Source organism: Parasteatoda tepidariorum, chromosome 8, assembly GCF_982258835.1.
Source record: "Parasteatoda tepidariorum strain Cologne lab strain chromosome 8, Ptep-v5.0, whole genome shotgun sequence".
NCBI classification, from domain to species: domain Eukaryota; kingdom Metazoa; phylum Arthropoda; class Arachnida; order Araneae; family Theridiidae; genus Parasteatoda; species Parasteatoda tepidariorum.
Window position 1 is genome coordinate 55,136,964 of NC_141762.1, and position 26,085 is coordinate 55,163,048.

At 25.5% G+C, this 26,085-nt stretch overlaps 1 protein-coding gene across 7 annotated transcripts in view; it reads right to left on the reverse strand.

Annotated features, from left to right (window-relative positions):
* Positions 1-26,085, reverse strand: part of beta-Spec (spectrin beta chain) — a 61,714-nt gene that overhangs the window by 28,681 nt on the left and 6,948 nt on the right. For all 7 annotated transcript variants that reach the window (XM_087150359.1, XM_087150358.1, XM_087150355.1 and 4 more), the window contains exons 3-25: positions 25,623-25,774; positions 21,366-21,539; positions 18,146-18,318; positions 17,869-17,984; positions 16,652-16,764; positions 16,262-16,449; positions 15,861-16,043; positions 14,811-15,068; positions 14,194-14,332; positions 13,143-13,299; positions 10,758-11,002; positions 9,734-9,934; positions 9,540-9,656; positions 8,584-8,661; positions 8,307-8,471; positions 6,238-6,440; positions 4,656-4,752; positions 4,135-4,263; positions 3,001-3,051; positions 2,338-2,403; positions 1,976-2,251; positions 1,334-1,501; positions 541-713 (exon numbers count right to left, since the gene is read on the reverse strand). In XM_087150359.1, the coding sequence (XP_087006485.1) occupies positions 541-713; positions 1,334-1,501; positions 1,976-2,251; positions 2,338-2,403; positions 3,001-3,051; positions 4,135-4,263; positions 4,656-4,752; positions 6,238-6,440; positions 8,307-8,471; positions 8,584-8,661; positions 9,540-9,656; positions 9,734-9,934; positions 10,758-11,002; positions 13,143-13,299; positions 14,194-14,332; positions 14,811-15,068; positions 15,861-16,043; positions 16,262-16,449; positions 16,652-16,764; positions 17,869-17,984; positions 18,146-18,318; positions 21,366-21,539; positions 25,623-25,774 (3,622 nt within the window). The remainder of the gene's footprint in view (positions 1-540; positions 714-1,333; positions 1,502-1,975; positions 2,252-2,337; positions 2,404-3,000; positions 3,052-4,134; positions 4,264-4,655; positions 4,753-6,237; positions 6,441-8,306; positions 8,472-8,583; positions 8,662-9,539; positions 9,657-9,733; positions 9,935-10,757; positions 11,003-13,142; positions 13,300-14,193; positions 14,333-14,810; positions 15,069-15,860; positions 16,044-16,261; positions 16,450-16,651; positions 16,765-17,868; positions 17,985-18,145; positions 18,319-21,365; positions 21,540-25,622; positions 25,775-26,085) is intronic.

Sequence of the window (26,085 nt, forward strand, 5' to 3'; positions counted from 1 at the left end):
GTGCGAATTGGATTTAAAAACACAGTTAATAATAAGAAATTGAAAGCTAGATTCTAATATATATTTAATGTCATATTAAAATGTAATTTCAATTGACAAAGCTCATAGTCTGGGGAAATTTGATAAAAAGCCAAATGAGAATAAAAATTAAAAGGTGTAAAATAGAGCAAAATAATTTTATGTTCTTAAAAAATTAATATTTCAATTCATGTGTAAAGATAAAATCCATAATGCTTTTTGCATAAAAGCATGAAGTGTAAACTCAAGAAAGGATATAGAAGAGAAACTTATGCATATTTTAGCTTAGAAATTTAAGAAATAAATAATGAGCAAAAATAGATTTACACTTAACAAAGCTTTAAAAAAATAACAATACTGTTATGGTATTCAAAATTTAATTCAGGATAAAAATCACAAGTTAAATCAGCCTACCCAAAGAAAAAGAAGCAAAGGAAAATCTTTTATACATTTTTGTCAGGGCTTAAAGTTTAAATAATTTTAAAATTCAAATTTTTCTTTTAACTGAAAATAGTTATTTACCTTTCAGTAATATTTTCAGCTTTCTTGTGCACTTTATCAGCTTCAAAGTTACCCTCATCACACAGACGTTGAGCAAACATAACAACTGCGTTAATTTTTTCATCATTAGCTTCCATAGTAGCCAAATAAGTTTCATGTCTTTTAATTAAATCTTCAGCTTGTTCAAGATTAGTCTGAAATTTTTTTAAAAAAATTTATGTTATTTAAGGCATAATAATTTGAAACAAATCTTACAATCATATTTCAATAATAACGCAAATTGTGCATTAAGAAAAACTGATTTACTAATTAAATTTAAAATAAATTGTTGTTAAGCCCAAATCATAGATGAACAATCAAATCATATTTACTTAAACAATCATTTGAAAATAGGCTTTTAAAATTTGCAAAATTTACTAACAGTAAAAAGTATTCAAAATCATAAAGTATTTTATAAACAAAAAATACATCCTGATAAAAAAAAATTTATTCAATTCAAAAATAGAATTTTTTTTCTTCTTCAAACAAATGAAACTGTGGCAGTTTAGAAATTGAATTCTAATTTTTTAACTTTTGTTTCTACAATAAAATATGATATAACAAGACACATTTTGGTTTAAATTGTTTTACAGCAATGTGCAAAATTTGGAAGTTATTTCTTAGTAAAAATGTGAAGGTCATAATTTAACAAAAAAAGTAATCATAAAAAAAATTTATGTAATCATAAAAATTATGCCTGGCAAAAATAAATAAACTAATCCTGCTCGATAAATAGGTAATAAAACAAAGAGAAACTTAAACAGGAGATACATACTGGTACTTCATCTTTAGATAAGTAGTGTTCTTGTTGATTAAGTATGACCTCAGCTTGTTTAGCATCACGCATAAACATTTGTAAGTTCAAACTCTGAGACAATAGTTGCTGTCTATTCTCCCACATCTGGTGAAGTTCTGTCCATCCATCTTGCAATGACTTTAGTCTCTGTGGAAAAAATTGGTATAAAGATAATCATACATTTTCTGTTTTTATTCTTTGTTTTTGACATTAACCTTATAAACAATATTAAAATAAAAGTATAATAATTAATCTTAAAAAATAAATAATTAATGGATTTAATTATGTAATTAACTTTAAATTTAAAAGTAATTGTGAGGTTAAAGAAGATTAACTTTTATTAAAGAATGAAAAACAATTTTATGAAATTCAGAAATGAATTATCTAAATAAACGCATCGAAGGAGCTTGAACTGATTAAACTAAAAACTAGAACAACTGTAAATTATAACACATTTTCAAAGTAGTGAATACTATAATTACTCCAAGTTAATAATAAAAAAAATAAATAAACAGAAAAAGGCTGGTTTAATGCCGAAAAGCAAAAATGAGTAAAAGCAAGGATGAATTCCATTGATAAAATAAATTCAATTGAAAAAAAATACAAAAAAATACTGTATACCTCTCTCAAAAACATGTATTGAGGATCAGTCTGGTCTTGAGTGACTCTCTCTCCATATTCCATCATTTCGTCGTAATCTTTAGTGTAATTGTCAATCTCATCCCTAATCTGTTGATGTTGACTAAGAAGTCGCTCAGCTTCAGATAAGCTAGTTGGAATATCTTCAGAGGCAACATCAGTCTGAGTCTTGGTAAGCCAAGCTTGGAAGTGATCAAGATCTCGCAAAAAGCGATGGAGGTCACCAGCTTCTTCAAGTTTAGAATCACGATCTTTAAGCTGTTTTGAGACAAACGGGTTAGCCAATATTTTGGTATTTTAAATTTGAAAAAGTTGGAAAGTTTATAATATAAATATGAGCTTACCAGTTGAGTTAAGTCTGCCCAAACGGTCTTAATTTGTGTGATTTTTTCTCGGATGGCTTCAGCTTCCTGTAAAATGAAAAATTATGCTTTAAAAAATTAGATTTGCAATGCAAACAAAATATTTAACTGTTAATCATCAAGTATGTTTTTTAATCCAAAAAGTTAAAATTGTTTTATATCTAACTTATTTATAAAGTGTTAATTGATCACACAACAGTTGTTCTTATACAATTTCAACTAAATTTTTAAAAAATGTATGCATTCCACTAAAGACAAAAAAAAAATAAGAATAATGCAAAACCTTTTTTTTTTTGCTAAATAAAATTTAAAATTTCTTTAATTAAATCTTAAACTACATGCATTAATTAGAATGATAGTTAATTATACTAAATTATGGTAGACATTAATACTAAAAATAAATTTTAAAACTGCAAATTTTTCCACTTTTAATAATAGAACAATAAAGAAAAATAAGCTGGTTGAAATCTTATTGCTTTCAGTTAAAATTAAAATTTTAACTTCTCCAATAAATGTCTAAAAAATAAAATTAGCATTTAATTACCTAATTAAACAACTTAAAATGAACTGAGGAAAACAAATAATTTGATAAATTTTTTAAACTACAGCACAAAAATTAAAAAAAATAATTAAACATTTTATTACCTCAGGATGATCACCTTGTATTTTGTTTGCTTCTTTTTCTAATGAATCCAGCTAAGAAAGAGATTTATAAATCAATTCTAGGAACTTTTAAACAAATAGCATCCAAAATAAAAAATATTATCAACTTCAAATTCAGGACAAAGATGTCATCTTGGACAAGAGAACTTTTCTGATTCTCTAGTTTGCCAAATCATTTAATTTACTCGCTTTTAATGTCTTAGTTTCCTTTCCTGCCTCAAAAAATTTTGTTAAAAAGTAATCCCATCAAAATAAACAAAAAAATTGATTTTGCAAAAAAATACTTTAAGTAATAATTTTAAATGCTAGAAAAATATTGTGTAAAAAGTAATGCATAAAATTTATAATCAATTGGCTGGTTAAAGATTGAGGTGGTTAATATTTAGTCCTTAACTAAAAAATTACTTGTGGTGGAATTATTAGCAATCCAACCAAGTTTTTTATTTTCTCAGAAAGCTTTAAAATAAGCATAGCTTAATTGAAAAAAATTAATGTCAAACAGCCAATGTATTTGATCCTGATTCTCATAATGCTTTTAAACAAAAGTTTTCAAGAAAAAAAAGTCTTTTAATTGGGCAAGTTCTGATTCAAACAAAATCATTCTCCTCTTACAGCAAGTATGAGGACACACAAAATGTTGTAAATATGAAAGGATTTTTCTCTATTATCTTGATGTAAGACTATTTTCAAAAATCTGTAATAAAGGAGACTTAATACAAGATAAAATATGTGCACTTGGCCAATTGTCAAGGCATGTCCTGTGACATAAATAATCATTCAAGAGGTTTTTAAGCTGAATAAAGAAATATTTTTATATGCTTCAATTTTGATTTTAAAATATAATTTACAGATGAATTAAAATTAAATATGGCTAAAAATTAATTTAAAAGATCTATTTAATTTCACAAACTCTTTAATTAGACAAACAATAGCATCAAGGGGGAAAAAATCTTATCAAAAATTGAATTTACAAGCTAATTTAAAAAAAGGAACCTTATAAATATATTAATTAAACAAAAAATTCATTTCACCATTAAAAATATTTTACTATAAATATATCAAGAAAATTTCTATCATCAATAACAATAAAATATATTACAATAATGAATTTGTTACCTTGGCTTGAATAGCAGCCAAATCTCGTTCCATACCACTCAGTCTTCTTTGTAGCGTCATTATGCCAGTCAAATCATTACCAAGTTCCTCTGTAGCATGAAGTAGTTTAGTTTTTTCTTCAATCCAAGTCTACAAGAAAGAGTTTATGAAATATCTTAAAGTGTTGCAAATAAAGTTTTCTTTAACTAAAATTTATAATAATATAATATAAAACATTTGAACAACATTATTACAACCGAGAACAATCCAAAATACTTATTTTAAATCAATAGATTTTTTACAAATATTTTGTATAAATAACTCATCTTTAACTATCAACTTTCTGTTTTAAACAAATAACAATTAAACTAAAATAAATACTATTTAAGAAAAGTGCTACTCATTAACAGAAATACAATTAATTAGATTTTAAAATTGCCAAAACTAGTTAAATTAAACATGAAAATGGAATAATAAAAAAAGTTTAGAAAATATAAAAAACTAACAAGCTTTTCAAGTTATGAACGAAATTTTCAACTTACAATTGTCTCTTTACATTCAATATGGAATGTTTGAACCCCATGATTAGAATTAATTTCCTCTTTCTTGTGTTCAGCAACTTCTCGAAGAGAGGACCATCTACATTGAAAACATAGAATAGTTAGAAGCACTATAAACAATCTAACTGTGGTAATTAAACATTTAATATTGAAATTTTAAATTATTTTAATAGCAATAGATTTATTTATCATGAAACCTTTTAGTACAGAATAAATATCATGCACTAGTTGACAACAAAGATAATTTTATCTTATATGTTCAGAATCTTAAGTGAAAGATGGATAGCAAATATTAAATTTGTTGCACTAATCACAAAGAAGTATTATGGGAAAACTTCAAGGATGATTCTTCTTATTCTGAAATCTAACAATTGGAAAAAATCCAAATAATTACATAAAATTTTGAAAATAAATGTGATTATTTCTACTGAATAAAGATAGCTTTAAAACAAATTTTAATATCCTTAATTTTTTTTTTTTTTTAATTTTTTTTTACACTGACTCTTAAGAGTTTGTTTATATGGTTTTGTGAAACAAAATTTTATGAAAACAAAATTGGGCACCACATGTTAAATAAGAATTAACATCAAATGAAGTAAGATATTATTTTAAATGCCTAGGATAATACTTACGATATTATTTTAATTAAATTAAAATTTTATTTAAGGTAAAGCAAACTTGGGAGGAACAAACTGAGATGAGATAGTAGAAAATCCAGAAATATTAGTCATAGCAAAGCAATTGGCATATTGCTTTGCATATATTCACTGGTACATACACGTAAGATTGAAAACCAAAGTGTAGATGTTACAAGAAAATAAACATTACAGAAGCAACAGCGAGATAGATGAGAAAAAGAAACTTCCCATTTCACTTTCTCATGTAAAAACTATTTTGAATAACATTTACTTTACAGAGATTACTGACAGCCATTAAAGGAATAAGACGTCTCCTGATGATGTATTTAGATTTTGAAGAAATAATTGTCATTAATTAAAGATCAGGTTTTCAGTTTAAGATTTTTATTATTATTATTAATAGTTATTTATAAGTTGGAACCTTACACACAAACATACCACTCAGTCTTCTTTGTAGTGTCATTATGCCAGTCAAATCATTACCAAGCTCCTCTGTAGCATGTAGTAGTTAGTATATATATCAGAAGTCTGTCCAGGCCAAATTTACTACTGTTTTAGCGGTACCTTCACAAATTAAAACTTAAGAAAAAATGGTAGTTTCACAAAATACTTTCTTAAAATTTTGTTTTTCTATCTTGTAAGAAACAATAAATCCATATTATTGTGTTGATATTTTAATATAATTTTTAATTTTCACAAATTATGTCTTAATTTTCATAAAATAGGTACCTCTCAGAAAAACCTAGACAGATCCCTGCAGATATAAAGAAACTAGTACTAAGTAAAATATTTTGCTATACTGCAAATTGTGTAAAATATATTTAGCCAAAATGAATATTCATAGCATCTTAAGATAAATGTAAGCTTGCATAAAAGCAAAATCTACAGAATGTTAATGTTATGATAAAATATTAAATTTAAAATACCTTTGATTTAGTTGGTTTTGGCGAGCTAAAATTTCTTCAGAATTTGGATGTTCCACGTGCAACAACTGTCTTGCCAATTGGTTTACAACAGCCAACCTAGTAGCATTCGAGTTCATTTCCTGTTCAAATCCTTCAAATCTATGTTTCATTACTTCAATATCTTCCATGTCTCTGCTCATCACCATGCTCTCCATCATCTTGTCCTACAAAAAAAAAAAAGTTTAAATAATTAAAAAAAATGTTTTGTAATAACCAAAAATAATGAAATTACAAAAAAAAGGACATATATAACAAGCATAGAGGGAAATGAAATAACTAATTTTAAACAGGCAGAAAAATGCCAAAAAACACCTAAGATTTAGAAGAAGAAAAAGTTTGCTTGAAAAACAAGACAATTCAGTGCAGCAAATTTTTAAGTATAAATATTCTTGTCTCAGTCTTTGAATTGACTTCAAATGGTAAGCTCAATCAAATTCAATGCCATGATAATTAGAATAATTTTTTAGCGTTAAATAAAAAAAATTATAGATCATTAATATATCAATAGTTTAGAAAATCATGTTTAAAACATTTTTAAATGACATGTGATCTCAATCACACAATAAACTTCAAAATTTGATCAGTCTTTAAACATTAGGAAAAAATTTTAAAAATTATTTTAAAAAATATTTCTTGCTATTTTCAAATCTTCTCGGTACAAAAATTAGAAAATAATAAAAACTAAGAAAAAAAACCTTTTTTTTTTTTAAAAAAAAAAGGTAAAAATCAGGTCTGAATTATACATGCCTGTATTTTAATTACCTGATACATTAACAATTGATCCTTAATTCAACTGATTTAACCAACAACTATAACATTAGAAATATAAAAAACACTGATACATATATTAGTTAGATACAAAACAGTGCTTTCATCATAGAAAAAAAATGGGTGAGAATTTCTCACCCTTTCTCAAAAACAGGGTGAGATTTCAAAAAGTTAAGTGAGATTTCTAAAAACACAAAAACTCTTGAAAAAAAAATCATTTCTTTAATTATAATACATTTTTAACGTCTTCTATTTTTTAAAGCATTGAATATTTTTGGTGCATCATCATAGAAGATTTTGCCTTTACAAGGTATTTGTCCATCTTACATAAGTGCATAAAAAATTTGAACGTCTTACAAGAAGAAACCTTACCTACGGTAAACACGTGGTTGCAGAAAAATGTGTTCTGCTGTTCGGAAAGTTTCTGAACAATACTGGTAAATAGGGAGGCTAGATAATGGGGCAGATGTTGAAAATAATTAAAGATCCAGGAAGAAAAGTGAAACGGATTTTATTCTAAATGGCGTAATTTGAAGCTTTTTCCAAAATGCGAGAAAATGGCGAATTTTGAAATTGATTTATAGAATGCGCGAATTTCTCGCGGTAATCATTTTTTAATGCGAGAAAAGAAAAAAATATGCGAGATTCTCGCGTTCTCGCGCTGTAGTGAAAACACTGCAAAATCTAATGAAAAGTACCACTTTGACACTCAAAATATTTATAACCGAATAAACAGAAGAATTTAATATATGTTCTGATATGTTCAAATTTCAAACGATTTTGGTGAATTAGCAAGATACAAAGCTATGACAAAAATTCTTAAGAAAACTATTTTCACGAAGCATTATATTTAAAAATTTAAACTAATGTTTAATTCTATTCTTTAAGTTTTTGATCAGATTGCAGTAAGATTAAATTAAGAATTATTTAAGAATTTAAATGGCATTTCAAAAGTTAATTACTTCAGGGGTAAGTAATGGTAAAAAAATATATCCCAGTGGCTAAAACATTAAAAAAAAAATTTAAAAAAAAAGATCCAGATAGCAATGATATTGAGTTGACACAAAGAAAAATTTAAATTTTAAATAGCATTGAACAAAAAGATTTATATCTTTAATAATCGGTTGTATTATATTTAAAAAAAAAATATGAGCTCTTGACAATAAATTATTTAGCAGTTGGTTGAAAAATAATTAAAACTTAATTTAATAAGAAAAAAAAACATTTTTACTGTGTCTCTTTAAAATAAAGTTTATTAATACCTTTTCTTGAATCCATTGTTCTACACCATCAGCCTCATTAAAGAGTTTATACAATGAAAGGGCATCTAACAGTCGTTGCTTCCTTAATTTTGCAAGCTCCACAAGATCCTTGTATCGACGATCAATACTTGCCAATCTCTCCAGAACTTCTGGAGCTTCCCGGTCCTGAAATTGTGAACAATAGTTTTTAGACAAATTTGATTTTTAAAAAGACTTTATAAATATTTAAAAATTATAATTAATTTTTTTTTTCAATAAAGATTTAAACTTTGAATACCTTATCTCCAAGACCAGATGCTTGAGTATGCAGAGCATCAATAGTGTTTGCATAGTTCTTCAATTCATCAGTAACATCCTAATAATAGAATTTAAAGTTAAAATATATCAGGAATATACAAGAACTTTGTAAAAATTATACTTTACAATTTAGTAAAGAAAAAATTGTCACCTTAACATATTTTACAATTGTACTTTTAATGGGTTCAGACATTGAAAAATTAAGGTAGAGGAGTTACTTAGCAATAAGACACCAACCTTTTAAATTTTTAGCTAAGATCCTAGCTTATACAAATTTTTTGAATAAGTTTTTTACAAGGGACTTAAACAAATTTGTATTATTTATGATACAATCTACATTTAAATCAATAATAATTATATCAAAATGAGTGAAATCAAATAAAAATAGGCCCCATTAATAAAGTTCAAAAAGCTTAAAAGCTAGAGCATCTTTAACTGACAGCAAATTTATTATAATTTTTTCCAATTTACAACAATTCAACTATCACACTAGCCCCTTATATTTTTACTAATTTTTCTGATCAAACATTAATCTCACATTTACATTATCATTAAATCATAAAACAAAACATTTGACTAGGGTAATCTACAAACTACATATTTAATAATAACGATAATAATTACAAATATTTTAGATATATTTAAATTCCAATATTTCATAAACATGGTTATGATCATTATAACATACTATATTTTAATAGTATTAAACTTATAAAGCAATTACAACAGATATGATTTTAAAGTATTTCAGTGGAAGAAAAATTAGAGTTGTTTATTGTGAAATTCAAATAAATCCGCAATAAAAATTTTAAATCGTGTAATAGTTGGTTTAAGTTTTAAAAAAATTACTGAAAAAAATTTATTTAGTATTTTAAAAAAAAGTAAGTTTTTCTTTAAATACTATGTATTTAAAAAGTAATTTTAAAAGAAAACTACCTTGTGTTTTTTCAATAGGGACTGAACATTAGCTTCATCACAGCCAACGTCTTCACTGGAAACCAATCTAAGAGCATCCAACATCCAAGTGTCAACATCATCGGCATCAGCAAAGAACTAAAAATAAAATCAAAAAATAATTAATACAATAATAAAGACAGTATTGATTTGGAGAATAAAAACAAAATACATACTTGATGATAATCAACAGCATCGTACAGGCGTTGTTTTCGCTGAGCCAGCAATTCTTTCAAGTGGTCCCACATACTATTAACTTCACCGATTCTATCACCAATTCTATCAGAGCCAAAGTGATTAGCAGTAATTAAATCTTCACCCACTTGAATAACATCTTGCAACTGTTGCTCATGTGAAGCAATTTCATCCTCCATAGCCTAAAATTAAGATAATTCTTGTTTTAAGACCTTAAATACTATTTAAAATTGTTGCAATTTTTTAAATACTGATTATAAATATAGTGAACGATGCAATATCTGGATGAACATAAAAGAGCCTATCATGTACATTTGTTTCAACAACCTGAATAACAAATTCCTGAAGATAATGCTTTCAGAATAACAATTCTTTCAAGGTTAATAAAAACAGATATACAATAAACTGATGCTAATTAAGAATCAAAAGAATCGAAAAAGTTGACACAACTTTAAACTCTTATTTTTAACTTAAAATATGTTGAACTCTGAAACAATATAGCATAGTTGCATTCATGTAGATAATACTACTTTTTAAGAGCTAATATTTAAAATTAAAATCATAGTAGTTATTAAACATGACAAAAGTTAAGAAACGTTTGCTATAAGGTAATATCAGATAATTATAAACTGTTTTAACTATTAATATCCGTCTTCTATTCATATCCGTTCTTATAAGAATCCAAAAAATTCTGAAAAAAATTTATTTCCCAATAAAATTTATAAGGCAATTTCACTGTTTTTTACTACAAGTAATACATAAAATTTATTTAACATATTGGTCAAAAAACATTTCTAAAAAATATAAAAAAAGCTTGAAATATCATAGCCCCAGATATGAAAATAAATATAATTTTGTTTTTATTCGTAGAAACTACATAAAATTATAACTCATAATTTTCCCTCTGACACGGAATCGCCCTATTGCATTCATTATGCAGCCCATGATTTATGCAAACTGAGTAAAATAGTTATTACAAATTAAAATCTCAACTGTAAACATTACCTTGTTTTTGCTAATGAGGAGATGAACTGTAGTCAAGTCATGACCTATTTCTTCAGAAGACAAGATTTGCTCTTTTTCTTTTATGTAAGTTTCTTCTTCTGTCATATCCCAATAGAACTGCCATAATTTTCGAGACTCATCAAGCATGTTTCTTCTTTCAAGAGCTAAGTGGACCAGCTCTGAATAAGCAGCTTCTAATTGGTCAATTCGCTCAGTTACTATCTTAGGATCACATGGACGATAACCTACACACATACAATAAAGGAATAAGTCACTATAATAATTATACAAAAAAAAAAAAAAAAAAACATTTAAATTGTAATTAGATTAAATAGGGTATCTGTTACATTTTAGATTTTCAAATTCATGACTTTTCATGATTAATTCCAAGAATTTTTCATGACTAAACGAAGTTACTATTTTCTACGACAAATACACAACAATAAATTTAAAAAAGCATTATAATAACATTCATAGAAAAGACAGGTATAACCAAAACTGCTATACTCTGCATCTTCATTTCTACAGATTTTAAATTTAAAAAACAGTAAAGAAAGAGTTGAAGCAATAAAATAGCTGAAAAAAATACAAAAGCAAAAAAAATTTTTTCCCCCTACAGAATTGCATTTTAAAGATATTTTACTTGTTCATCGGAAAGGAAAGAAATACTCCTGATTTTTCTGTTCTTATTTCGGAATACAAAAAATTCGCCAATGACTGGCTTGCTTCAGCTAAAATCTTAAATTGATAAAATAAAATTAAAATAAATAATAACAGAAATTTTGAAATCACAGAAGTTTAAAAGATAATTCACTCTAGAAATGTTAGCACGATAAAAACATTTTATATTTTTTATTTCTAGAGCACAAAAAAAAAACATTTTATATTTTAATCAAATATGACTCTGAGTGGGGATATTGCAACAAATGCAGATATTTGGAACACCATGAAATTGGGGGGATTAAACATTTCATTTTAAAAATAAGATTCTTCGGCGACCTAAATCCATGACTTTTCATTATTTTTTCAAAAAAAATTGTTAAAATCATGACATTTCATGACAAATTTTGTTCAATAGTGAAATTCATGAGTTTCCAGATGTGCGGATACCCTGTTAAATTAAAAAAGGGTCACAGTAGTGCATTGATCAGTTTAAAAATACATTAAAGCTCATAAAATATTTAAAAAAAATTTTTTTTTTTAATTTCAAATTTAAGTTTTGTTAAGAACCTAACAATAACCTAAGTTACAACTATAAGCTTTATATTTCCCTCTTAACTATTTTCTTACAATCTTTAGAATTAAATCTGTGTTTAGTATGGCTAATTCCTGCTTGTAAACAATAATTGTTTAGTCTAATGATACTATACATTCTGTTACGAAAATAGTACAACAACCAAAAATAATTTGTTACTGCATCGCTTAAAATTAATAGTTACTCAAGGTTTTCTTCTCAAGAATATCAACTAAAACACTTTAAAAAAATGATTTTCACAAAAAAATTGCACTTAAAGGTTTCATGATGTTTAAAAAAAATACCTTCATTGAAAAATATTTGAATTATAAAATTATGTAGAAATTTTTTAAAATTATAACAATTTTATATAAAAAATATAAAATGGTAAAAAAGTGCAGCATTTAAATTTATTTTAAAACATACATATTTGTTCCAAATATATTTTACAATGAATATTTTTACCTCGTTTCCAACAAATATAAAGCTATAAATTCAATAAAATAATTGATTTTTCACACCCAAAAACTAAAATACACTTTTAAAATATTACATAAACAATTTCATTAAGTTTTTTAATTTATTTTTTGTATATTTTCTTTATTTTATTAAACATTTAAGCAAAGATTTTATGCAAAACCATCTTGGAATGACACATCATGGGTGCAAGTTGGAAAAAAGGCCAAGACTGAAAATATTTTGACTGAAATACCTAACATACAAAATATCCCCTCAAATAATGCAAACTAACTAAGAAAGCTTTACCATAATACATCAAGTTTAAATACTGTACAAAAAATATTTATTCATCTGTCTTTTGATAAAATAACAACAGGACAAAAGAAAGTAGACCAATAACGTAGACCTAAAAAATATTTTTACGGACAGAAAAGAAAATTCCGATTTCCGTCTTCGAGTCAGTCTTGTTTCCGTCTTACTTCCGTCCGCGGACATTTTCGAAAGACGGAAATCCGTCCTGTGGACGGAAGACTTGCACCCATGCGACACCTATAAAAGCGGTTTTGAACTCACTGCAAAACTAATTTTCCTGTATTAATAGGTAAAGGGAACCTGAACAAGATAGAAATAATCTATTAAATTTGACTAAATGCATAAAGGGCAGGGACAAATCAATTATAGACATCTCTTACCATGCTCTTCTTCGGTAACAAATTTTTGAGAATGTTGTACAACAGCTTTCACCCTCTCGCCTAAAACATTTATATCAGCTTCTACCAGACTATGCTTTTGTAATAAGTCTTCAACTCCCATGAGATGTTTGCCATAATCTTTAGATAACAATCTAGCCTATTAAAATAAATTCAAAAGCATGTAAGAAAAAAGAAACAAAAACATTAATGGCAGTTTTAAAAATTACACAATATAAGTAAATTAAAAATTTATTAATAAAGAAATAACATGTTATAAGTGGTCCTGATAATGTTTAACTCTTGTATCTTTACAACATATTAAAATTTTATACTGAATCCTTAATTTTGAAATTTTATTTATTTTGTATTCTTTCTTATATTATTGATTGCTATACATTTCTCTAAGATGCTGTTTTTAAAAATAAAACGGATGATATTGTTTTTAAATCTATTGTTAAACATGGTATTGTCAAACAAAAACATTACTAATAGCAAATTTTGAAAATTAAACAATGAAAAATATAAATTGTAATTATAAACTTTATCAATAAAAAAAAAAACATGTTATAAGTAGTTCAGACAATGTTTAACTCTTGTGTCTTTACAAAATGTTAAAATTTAATACTGAATCTTTTATTTTGAAATTTATGTTATCTTTTTGTATTCTTTGTTATACTTTTGCTTGCTAACATTCCCCTACAATGCTGTTGTAAAAAATAAAATGGAAGATGGTATTGCTTAAATTTATTTATCAACTTCTCTTGAAAAAGGTTCTGCCTAGTTATTTTACGAGTTTTTCATATTTCAATACTATATGTATACCTTTAACAGAACAAGATCATTTTAATGAATTCAAAGAACCTGTTATAATGCAAATCATGTAACTGAAGAAAACTGTAATATTTACATAATTTTTCTTGCATAAGAAAAAAAATAACTCTGATGATAGCAAAATATTTAAAAAAAATAGTTCTGTAAATAAAGTTGATCAATCAAAAACTAACTAAATAGCTAATTTTAAAAAATCAATGCTCCATATTTTTTAACTTACCTTGATTTCTTCCATAGAATCTAAAATGAATATCATTTCTTGGAATGTCTGTTGTAAAGCTATAGATTTTTCTAGTCTGCTTCTGCGAGCTCGTAGAAGTTCTAGTAAATAATTCCATAATCGCAAAACATTGTCTTTCCTAATTAGAAAAATTTAACAAACAATTAAAAATTAACCTAATAACCTTAAATTTTTGTTACAAAATTAGTCTTAAAATAAGTGAGCAACAGAAAAAAAAGATATTTTTTAAAAAAAATTAGGGCCAAGTTCAGAACATTTTTTTAGAAAAATACATACTAGACCAAGTAGGGTAAACACGCTGAATATTACACTTAGCATTTCAGTGCAAAACTAATTTAGTGGATGAACGCTCTATTCACCATTTTAAAATTAGTTTCCTTTAGAAATAAAATATTTAGCAGTAACTAAAATTTTAATAGGTTAAATAATTTACTTGAATAGTAACTAAAATTTTTTACACATTTTCAATATGATTAAGGTAGTTTTCTCTATATTCAATATATAACTAACAATTTGAGTACAATTCAATGCTACTCTAAGATATTTAAAAGCAAAAACCAAGCTTAAAATAAACAGGAAATAAAAATGCCACCAACCTGGCATTAATTCTCTCAATGTCATGATAGTTTTCAGTCTCTAGTTCTTGAGCAACAGCAACAACTGCTTGTACTCTTTCTTCATAAGCATAAATATCAGTCTCTATTGCTTCGTGTTTTTTAGCAGCTGCTTCAACTGATGCCAAATCAAAGCCGAAGTTGTCTTGTGACACAAGGCGTTGGTTTTCACTTAGCCAAGCTTCTCTCATTCCAGCCTTACGATCAAATCTGGCAGCTAATTGTTCCAATTTTTCTTGCCTAAAAAATTATTTTTTATAATTAGAAAGAATAAGTTAAAATCTTTTACATTGCATGAAATTGAGATACGAAAATTCATTAATATTGGCACTCAAAGTTTACAAACAAAATTTAGTGTTCATACACTAAGGTAGGTCATTGTTTATGGAACCAAAATTATAGTATGTCCATTTCTGCACTTTCATTTGCGCTCCATTCACCTTTTTATATTATTTAGTCTACAGACTATTTCTTTTATCCTTTAAGTAATGTTCGCTGAGACTATGTATCACTAAGCTATTCTGAAAGGTAATTGAAACACTTTTGATAGAAAATTAATCTAGAAGTTTTTTTTTCCGTTTTTTTAACTACCTTTTTTTTTTAATTTTTTGAAGACATTATTTTGTAAAACAAAATAACGAAGTTCAATATATATATACAAAAAGTAAAAAAAATCTCAAAAAATTTTTGTGAACTAAACAAAATTAAATTATTTATGAGACATAACAAAAGAACAAGTTTCAAAAAGTGAATAGAATGTTTCAAAAATCACATTTTTAACTTTACTAGTGAATTAATTCTAACAAATAAAAAAATTATTTTAGGAGGGATAAAAAGCTTCAGTTAAAGAAAAAATTTAAAATATAATGGTCAGTTGATTATGTCGAAAAAGTTACATAATTATTCTCAGTAGCTTTTTCATATTTGAAAATAATTTACCTTCGATTTCTGAATCTTGTTATTATTGAATAATACAAAAGAGAAAAAATTCAACAATTTCACAAAACGAAAAAAAAGTTTTTCCCAAATTACCTGATCAATTCTTCTCTCAATGCCAACTCTCTTTCATGTTCAGCTTTTTCAAGACGTTCCCAAGCTCTATTAATATCAGCAATCATCATACCTTCTTTTGGAGCATATGGTTTCTGGTTGTTAGCTCTCATTTTACTTACTAAAGTAAACAGAGCTATTTCAAGATTACCTTTTTCAGTGAATCTATAAAAAAATAGATATATATATATATGTAATTCATCAAAAGAAAGAACAATTTATATCAACAATGCAAAACAAAATATTCTTTACAACCATGAAATATATTTTAAAAAATATTTGAAACCTCTTGCAGGCAAGAGGTATCAAACTAGCTCAGTATATTTTAATGCATTTTTTAGCATTATATTTAATGTTTAATAGCAAAAATTCAATATATTTACTTTGGTGGTTTTTCAGCAGTTCTGTAGTTATTAAATGCAGACATTTGTTGTCTCACACCAGTTAATGAATTGGCAAACTTTCTGTCAGATAAAGCTGTTATTGTTTGCTCAATCCATTGAAGAAGATCTGATGTTAATGTTTCATATTCATCAATCAATTGGTCATTTTCCTTTGCTAAACCTATGACCTAAAATTAAAAGATTTGCAAAGTTAAAGAAATAGGTTAAACTAATGACAAAATGATGCAATCATTAACTAATAGATAAAAAGTATACAGGTAATAAAAATATGTTACTAAAACTAAAATAAAAAATTCAAATTATTTAATTTAATATTTACATCATTTCATTGTAACTCAAGAAAAACAAATATTGTAAGCTCAAAGTTACCTTTCCAATTCTTCTACCTTGAACTGTCTCTTGCTTCATTTTTGAGAAGTAATGGTAATATGTGACAACATATGTAATGATAGATTTTTCATCCGGACTCTCCACATAAACATCTAAAAATAATTAATTTCAGAATATAATGCTAACTTACTCCACTATAATTTACAAATATATCTCACTATCTTCAAACTTTATGCCTTGCTTGTAAAAAAAATATCACTTTTAAATGCAAAAAAAAAAACAGGAAATATTTAAAATGGCTTTAATTACAAGAAACTTAAATCTTAAAAAAGAAGCAAAGAAATGAAACTTGAAACATATAGTAATTCTGAAATAAGTAAATTATCAAAATTGCAGGAGAATGCACAAAATCTATCTTTAAACTTAATGCCTTGCTTGTAAAAAAAAATAAGTTCTAAATGTAAAAAAAAAGCAAGAAATATTTAAAATGGCTTTAATTACAAGAAGAAACTTAAATCTTAAAAAAGAAGCAAACAAAAGAAACTTGAAAGGTATAGTGACTCTGAAATGATAAGTAAATTATCAAAATTACAGGTGAATGCAGAAAAAGTTCCGATGTGTTCATTTTTTATAGCTAAACCTATTTGTGATAGACATTTTTTAACTTTATTTTGTATACAAAATATAGTTAACAATAAACATACGTATAAAACATACAAAAAAATTTTCTGAAACTTAATATTTTTTGCAGGCACTTCAAGACATAATCATGTAAATAGAATATATATATATGTTAATAACATTATGTTCAAATTAAATAACATAAGGTCAAGGAACATAATTTTTTTTTCCAGGTTTAAAAAACAAGCAACCATATTAAAATACAAATGTTCTTACCATTAAGAAATATTTACCGAAACAGATAAGCTGGGTATGTAAAAACATAACTAAAACAAGGAAGGGGAAAAAACTAAGTATTATGGGTCTGAGAAACAATATTAGTTGTAATATATACAAGAGTTGTTTAATAAGTGAAGATAAAGATTTTGTTCTAGAATTAATCAGACAAACAGTACAAGACATTTCAAGAATTTGAATTAATCTGGAGTTAGCCGTATTACATAATTAACTGCTGTTAGTTAATCTTAGATCGAACAAAATTTAAAAACTTCTTCGATTGCTACGAAGCAGCTTCCAAAGTTAATTTTTTAATAAAAAATGTACAATTAACAAAAAAATAGATATTAGCTGCTTACCTTCAGCATCCAACAATCTTGTAACCCCGAGATTTTGTTCAGCTGTAGTAAATGCATTATTCAAATTATGTATCGCATTAGATTTTGATAACTTATCATACTGTATCAAATCAGGTCTGAAAAAAAATTAATATAATTAAGAAACAAAATTTATCTCTATTTCAAATTAAATAAAATATAAAAGCAAGTATTGTTCTTCTGAATTTACTCAAAAAAGCCTTAAAACTAATTCAAAAATTTCCAATGTTTGAAATGATACTTATGAAGCTAAATATACCTGTGCTTATGAATAATAGCATTGAAAGCTAAACCATCTCTCCAACTTGTAGTGAAATTCCTGATATTTACATTTGGATAACCTGCTGTTTTCATTTGGCACCATAATAACAATGCATCTTTAGCAGATTTAGTTTCTTGATTATCAACTTCCTCAATTGTAATATCTTGAATCTAAAAAATGATTAGATGGTTATGATTAAAATATTAAAAGGACTTTCAATAAAAAAAAAATAATCTTACAAAGCAAATTTTTCAAATTTGCCAAAATTTATTTCATTTTGTATTCAATTCAGTAAAGCACAGAACTGAGGGGGCAGGCTTACACTTATTCTGGTCTAAATAACAAAACATTTGTATTGCTCCTTATAAAACAAAAAAAAAACTTTCAAACCCTTAAAAAAATTGATGGAAAATTTTACTCACAACACATATTCGAAAAACCATCATAAATATATATATATATATATATTTTAATAAAGCTGAAGCTAGCAAAAACCATGCAATATGTTTAATCTGGTACAAATTTCATTTATTTAATCAAAAATATAAATAAATAAAATGGTTATTTAAAAATATGTAAGGAGTGAGTTCTTAAAGCGCAGTTTATTTTAGAAACTAAAAATTTGACATTATTATTTTGTCTTAACTTGCGAAAATATTAAGTTTTCTCGTATTCCTCCATTGGAGAAGTAATTCATAGATTATGTTGAAACTTACCACCATCATTGGTGAACATACACTAAAGTTTGATGGAGTTTATTCCAACATTTTGTGACATAAGAACAGAAAATACAGTTGTTAAAGTATATTTTTACCAAATTATCTTTACATTTATTACGCATGAAATTAGAAATGAAATTTTACTTTCTTTTAATTAAGTGATAAATATTTTTCTTTTAATTTCTAGCAACTAGTTTCTGATAAATTTGCAGCAAATGCGTTGAAAATATAAGCATTAAATAAAATTTTGCTAATTAAATGCTCTAATTCAGGGATGAGATTAAACAAAATGCAAAAAAGCTGAATTTCCATGATAGTAAATTTTACGCAAGCGCAACTCTTTAATAATAAATTCCAGACAGTTTAAGGTAATAAATAATGTGTTGACATACAAATGTGTACTAATCTATTATTATATAAATGATTGCATTGATACTTAACATTTAGTGAAAATAAAAATTACCAATTGAAAAAATATAGCTGGAAATTATATTTTTCCTCAGTTCACATAAGAGACAATTATTACTTGAAAAACTACCTGGTTTAGCAAATTAAAACTACTGAGAATATACATTAATATTTCATTTCTTTTAATAAATACTGTTATGTGATTTATAGCAAATATATCAGCAATATTACTTTTTAAATTATATTGGAAAAAAAAAACTTTAACAATGGACCGAACTAGAGCTCTTTGAAACATATCAATAACAGTGAAGTAGAAATATATAGTAACTCCTTAACATACAAAAATTGCTATTTTAGCTTGAAAAATTGCATGACAATCAGCAACGGCTTAGATAATTGTTTTTATTTGATAAGAATTTTGCATTTTATAGCATAAATAACAGCAATTATAAATAAAATTTTGATGATGAGTTAATTAACTCCTTTTCCAAAACAAAAAAAAGAGAATTAAATTAAATCCCTTTTTAAGTGATTGCTTTTGTTTGCTAGATTTGGTCGTTAGTCCATCTACAAACATCTTGTGACAAATCCTATTTTTTCTTCTTTGCTAGCACAGAATGTAAGTTTTGAATATATTCACTTCCAGTTTCTCTGATGTTGTAACACTTACATATACTAATAATCGTCGTTAGAAAAACAGTCACCTTTATAGTAACTAATTTTTAAAAAAATTTACTTCTTACAAGAATCGCGATAGTTGATCTTAAAATTGCCTGAATATGAATAACAATTATGGATTTTAAAAACACATGAATATGAAACTAGATATACGATTTTGAAAATGAGGAAATACAAACTGGGATATAGAATTTTTAAAACGTGTAAATACAAATTGTGATTCATAATTTTTAGATCGCGTAAATACGAATCATGATGCGTAATTTTTAGATTACATAAATAAGAATTATGATGCATAATTTTTAGAATACGTGAATGTGAATCCCAATGCCTTATTTTAAAATTACGTAAAAATACGAAAATCAATGTTTGATATTATAAACCGCATGAGCAAATCAAGACATTAATTTTAAACTTGCGTGAATACGAATCGCTACATAGGATTTTAAAAAGGCGTAAATACGAATCACAATATCGGATTTTTAAATCTCGTAAATAAGAATGGCAACACGCAAATATGAAAAGCTATGTTTGATATTAAAATCGTGTGAATAAGAATCGAGATATTAGCAGATTCCAGGCTTGGGACCTCTAAAAGGCTTGTCAGAAGCAGCGTCGTTTGAACTACAAAAATCGGATCTATCTAGAGGGCGGGTAAAAAATTCGGAAAATCTTATCTGCTGCGAGTAAAAGGGAAGAAAATAGCTATAATAAGTAAAAATGAGAAAGGATTGGTAGCTATGAAGTTTGAATTTTCTGTTTTTTTTTTTTTGAAAATCTGTGAATTTTCTGAAAAAGCGGAATACTTATAAAAAAAAGTGAAATTTTTAGAAAAATCTGAATTTTTGATTAAAAAACTGAAATTCAAGAGATAAAAGTGAAAAAAGCGGAAATCCGCTAAAAAGCGGAAAAATCTCATCCCTGCTAATTGTATTGCCTAGGAAAAAAAGGTACAATAATTCAAATAAGATTTTTTTAATTAGAAATAATGATTTAAATTTTAAAGTAAAATAATCACATACATATTACATAAATGTAAGAAAAGAACTAACATGCTATATAATACAAGTTTAACTTTAAAAGTTAAAATATTTATGCTATATTGTGGTTAAACAATGCAGGTATGGATTTTAACAATAGTTATCAGAGAACTATATTACTTGTATTCTTGTATGATGTGTTCCTTATTATAAAGTATTCATATAATTTCCAAGATATTTTTAAAAACAACATAGTAAAATTGATTGACTCAATATTGAAGTTGATTATACCATAATATAGAAATAACTATCATAACAATTTAAAAATAACTAGACTCCAGTAATAAATTATGAAAAAAAAAATTTAGGCAAATTTTTATTCATCAAAATAGTTAAATCAGGTGTTAATTAATGTAATTAGGTGTAAATTACCTGAAATCTCAAAATGATAGTCCATATAAGGCCAAGAGTTAAGCGTGGGTTGCCATCTACAATATCATGAGAACCCAAATTTTCTAAGTGAACACGTTGGTCCTTTAAAAACTGTAGAGCTTTGTCTACATTTTCCAAACAATGTATTCTCATTTTGCCTTTAGTAGGTTTCGGCTAAAAAAAAAGATACAACAATAAGCAAAGCATAAGAAAAAATAAAACATAAAAATTAGAAAATTAATATTAAAATATGTTTTTAAACGAACCACATCGAATTGTTTATCTTTTAGATATGTACAAGCTATTTTGAAATTTCAAAATAACATAAGACTAAATTTCACTTTAAAACTCCTTGTCAGGAACAGCAATGTAAATATTGAATCTGAAAATTGTATCCTATATAAAATCTGACAACTCAAACCAAATTTTTAAAAAAAATCTGATCACTCGTTCGTCAGTTTAGATAAAACAATAATAAGCATGATTTAACTATATATGATTTGGTTTAGGCCAGTCAAAGAAATTTTACCCTTGAAAGAGTGTTCGATTCACTTTTATGTACTGCACTTAATATTAGGCAATAGGAAGTACAATGACTTACATTGGTTTATAAAATTATCCGTATTATATTTTAAATATAACAGAATAAATGCAATATTAAAAATGTTCAAACCAACCCTTAATAAAATCAACTTTATTTAATACAATCAAGCTTTTAGAGAACACAGGGGTGATTGTGAGTCTAAATCAAAATTCCAAAAAATTTCTTAAATAAAAATTTAAATCAAAATATTAGAAAAAAATTTAAACAAGATTTTTTCATTTTTCTCAATATTTCTTAGTTTACTTAAAATATATTTAAAATTTTACACATACCTATGATGACCTGGAGAAGTAATTGAAATTTACAAACATGTCTTTTTTTTTGAGTTTATGATTATAATAACTATTCACTGATAAAAAATGAATATTAATCTTGAATATAAGCTTATAAAATAGCTGGCTCACCCTTACAAACAAATAAAATAAACTGGGTTTTTAAGTTCCACCTTTGAAAATTTGATTTCCGGAAACTTTTGCGATCAATGATTTTTTGAAACGTTTGAACCTTCGATCTCCGGAAACTTCCGGATAATGGTTAGCGAAAAAATCCGGAAATCCGGATTTTTTCCGCAGCAATTTAGAGTTTTCTTTTATTTAAAAAAAAAACAAAAATTTGAATTCTTTACTTAATACTTTTATTTTAAACTTAGAAAGATATGTAGCAGATAGATATCAATTCAAACCTGAAACCTGCGAACTAAAACAAAAACTCTACAAGTCTAAACACTTTTTGGAAAATTGAATGGTCACAGTTAAAAAAGAAAAGAAGCATAGAGAGTAATGAAAACTGCTTATGAATTAAAGAAAGCTATGGAATACCCATCAATATCAATATAATCAATAACTTAACCATTTATTGATACCTTCATGGTTGAAAGTATGAAACTGCCATAGCAAGGTTAAGAAAGTATTCAAATGTAAATAAACTAAGAAAAAAAAAGATTTAATGTCCTACTTCAATGAAATAAACCATTTATATTCTGTATAATAAAAAATATTAAAAAAAGTATAAGATAATATGATTGAACAATTTTAAACCAGTTAGCTGGTCAAATTATAATTCAGCTATTAATCAAGTTTGAGTTTACATTTATTTTAACATAACCTAAAAATTTGAGTGTTAAGGATAAATTCAAAATGCTTTTTCAAATTTATCATTGAATCTAAATATAATATTAGAAATAATTTAAGTTTTTGCAAACTATCAAATAATATTGAATTTTTAATTTAAAATTAAGCATATCAAACAATATGCTACTATTTTAAGACCCTTCAGTAAATTTAAAAAAATTTAGCTCATATTTAAACAAAATATTAAATATAAAACAAAACAGTTAAAATAAGGCATAAATATGGTAAGTTAAGTTTTTATTAAATTTTCAAAGTCTAACTTAGAAACTTTTTTTCTCCGTAAGAATAGATACACCAGTTTACAAAATAAACTGCTCTGTAAAATGAAACATCCTCAGAAGAAAAGTTTTTAAAAGTCAAAGGTACTATACAAGCTTAAAAATCTGCAAAAAATTTAATTAAGTCTAAAACTTTTAATTAAGCCTTAACTAGTTAATTATGTCAGCTATTAAAATATTTTTATTAAATTACTTTTTGAGATATAGATATCAGATTTAATATAAGTTGCCAGAAATCATGACCTAAATTTCACTCTTATACAAAGTTAAATTTCACTCTTATACAAAGTTAGTAAGTGAAAGGAAAGTAGATAAATTTGCTATCTTCATTTCTACTACAACTAGCTTATAATTAAATAAGATCATAAATCCTTTTCAAACATTAATGTGAATTTTCTATTCATGCATTGCTACAAAATTAGAATAATTCATCAACAAGACATCAAGAATTTGAAATTCATGATAGGAAATACCTATAAAAAACATTCTTTATTTTCTTCGTTATTTAAAACAAATTATGGCAACAAAATTTGTTATTACTTTCTATGTTAGTTTCTCAAGGAAAGGAATCAATTTTAGACACACCATGCCAAAAATTCACCTTACTCACCAAATATATTTCTTTTTTAAACCCAACAGAAATGATATCTAGATAAAGTGTCATTCATCAGAAAACAATGTAATACAAATTTCAATACAAGGAAATTTAATACAAAATGTAAAACATTTATTAAGGCAATCAAGATTGAGCGCTTATTGACAGTTTTAATAATTCAAGGAGAAAGGAATTTTATTTTTAAAACAGTGACTTTTAAATTTTTGACAATTCTCATTAAAAATTATTTTAATAATAAATAAAACGAGAAATACTCATAAAAGATTTTTAAAAAATTGAATCATTGTCACATTTGGTTAAAAACATTTGATTTATAAAAAAATTTCAACAATTCATAAAATAAAAACTATGTATATTTGTTTCAAGTAAACTTGTTTCTATTTTTTCTCAACTCTGGTCAAAACACTGATTCTTGCAGGAAAAAAAATAATAAAAGTTGAACAAATGAATTTCAATAAATTATTTTAAAAATTCAAAAAAATATCTTAACAATACTCAGAACCTTAAAAATATAAATAATATGAATTTGGAACTCATTCAACCTCACAAATGAAATGTAAAGTCTGTCAATATTATAAAATAATTTAAAATTTTACTTCTTTTTGCTAAATTACATGAAATATAAAATTTTAAATGTTTAAAATTCGGCTCATTTTTTTTAATTAGATAAATGTATTTCTTACTCAAGTTAATAGCTCAGCTCTGGATTTTGCAATCTTAATAAACTTTATCGTTGAGCATAATTAATAAACTATGATAAAATTTTAATATGGATTAAGAATTTTTTAGCATAAAATGAATGAAAATACATAACAGAGTTCTCCCTAGGAATAAAAAAGGACAGGGCACTTTTTCTCTAAATAGGAGACCTTGAGTTTTGAAAGGGCACTCACTTAACACCGTAAAAATTAATCAAACTGTATAATATGTAAATAACTGAATATTTTCCTCAAAAAATTTTAAATTACGTTGCATACTAGTTTATGTGCATATTTCAAAAAGTAATTTTCTCTTAGAGAAATTAGAATAAGAGACTTCCTTAGAATAAGAGAAAAATTTTTAAAAATAATTGAAGGCGTGAGATTTTTTTTCTTCAAAAAGAATAATTATCATAAACAAAAAATGATAATATAATGATATGATAAATAAAAAAATAATAATTAATTATAATTTAAACTGAAAATAACACGAAAACAACCATTTAAAGGTGTATTTTTTTCCAAAAAAAAGGGGGGTATATTTAAAAAATAGTTTTAAAATTTAATATCATTTAAAAAATGTATTAACCCTCCAAAAAAGGCTTAAAAAACTTAATCAGTCGAAAATAATTCTAAGAAGGTAAATATTTGTGCTAGCAATCAGAGTTAAACCTATAAACACTGATAATTTTACAAGTGTGTAATTATTATTTAAAGAGTGAATTAATTTATTTTTTTTTTAAAATGGAACATGAATAAAAAAGGCAGTGTTCTTAAGGGATGGTGGCTTATTTTTACAAAAAGGGCGAAGAGGGTGAATTTATTAGGAAGTGGGAAGGGATGCCCTTCAAGAATAAATGCCCTTCAGAGAACACTGTACATAATTTGACAACACTAAATTGAACAAAATATTTTATTGTAAATTACTTACTAATCTTTCACCAGATAGAATCTCTAAAAGCTTTATTAACATTTTTCCATCTCTTAAATCTGTGTACAAGTCTGATATTCTACTATTGGCCCTCACAAGATGAGAATTTACCCATTTACAAAAGGTTTTCTTTTGTACAGCTTCTCTTTCATCTGCAATACAGAATTGTTTAACATATTTTAGTATTTTACAGAAGCAAACTTTGCAGAATATGTTTAAAGGATAATAAGAAAAACAATTATTTAATGTCAAATACAATTTTAAGAATACATAAAATATAACATTAATTTGCAAAATTCTGCAATTTTTTAATTTTTTTTCACTAATTAACAAAGCATTTTTCTCTTAATAGTAACAGTAGAATAGATGGGAAAAAGACTTTCACTAAAGTGTTTATTTAGAAGAAAAAAGTTGGAACACTTTTTAAATAGATACAAATCAAGTTTTGTATTTAATTTATACA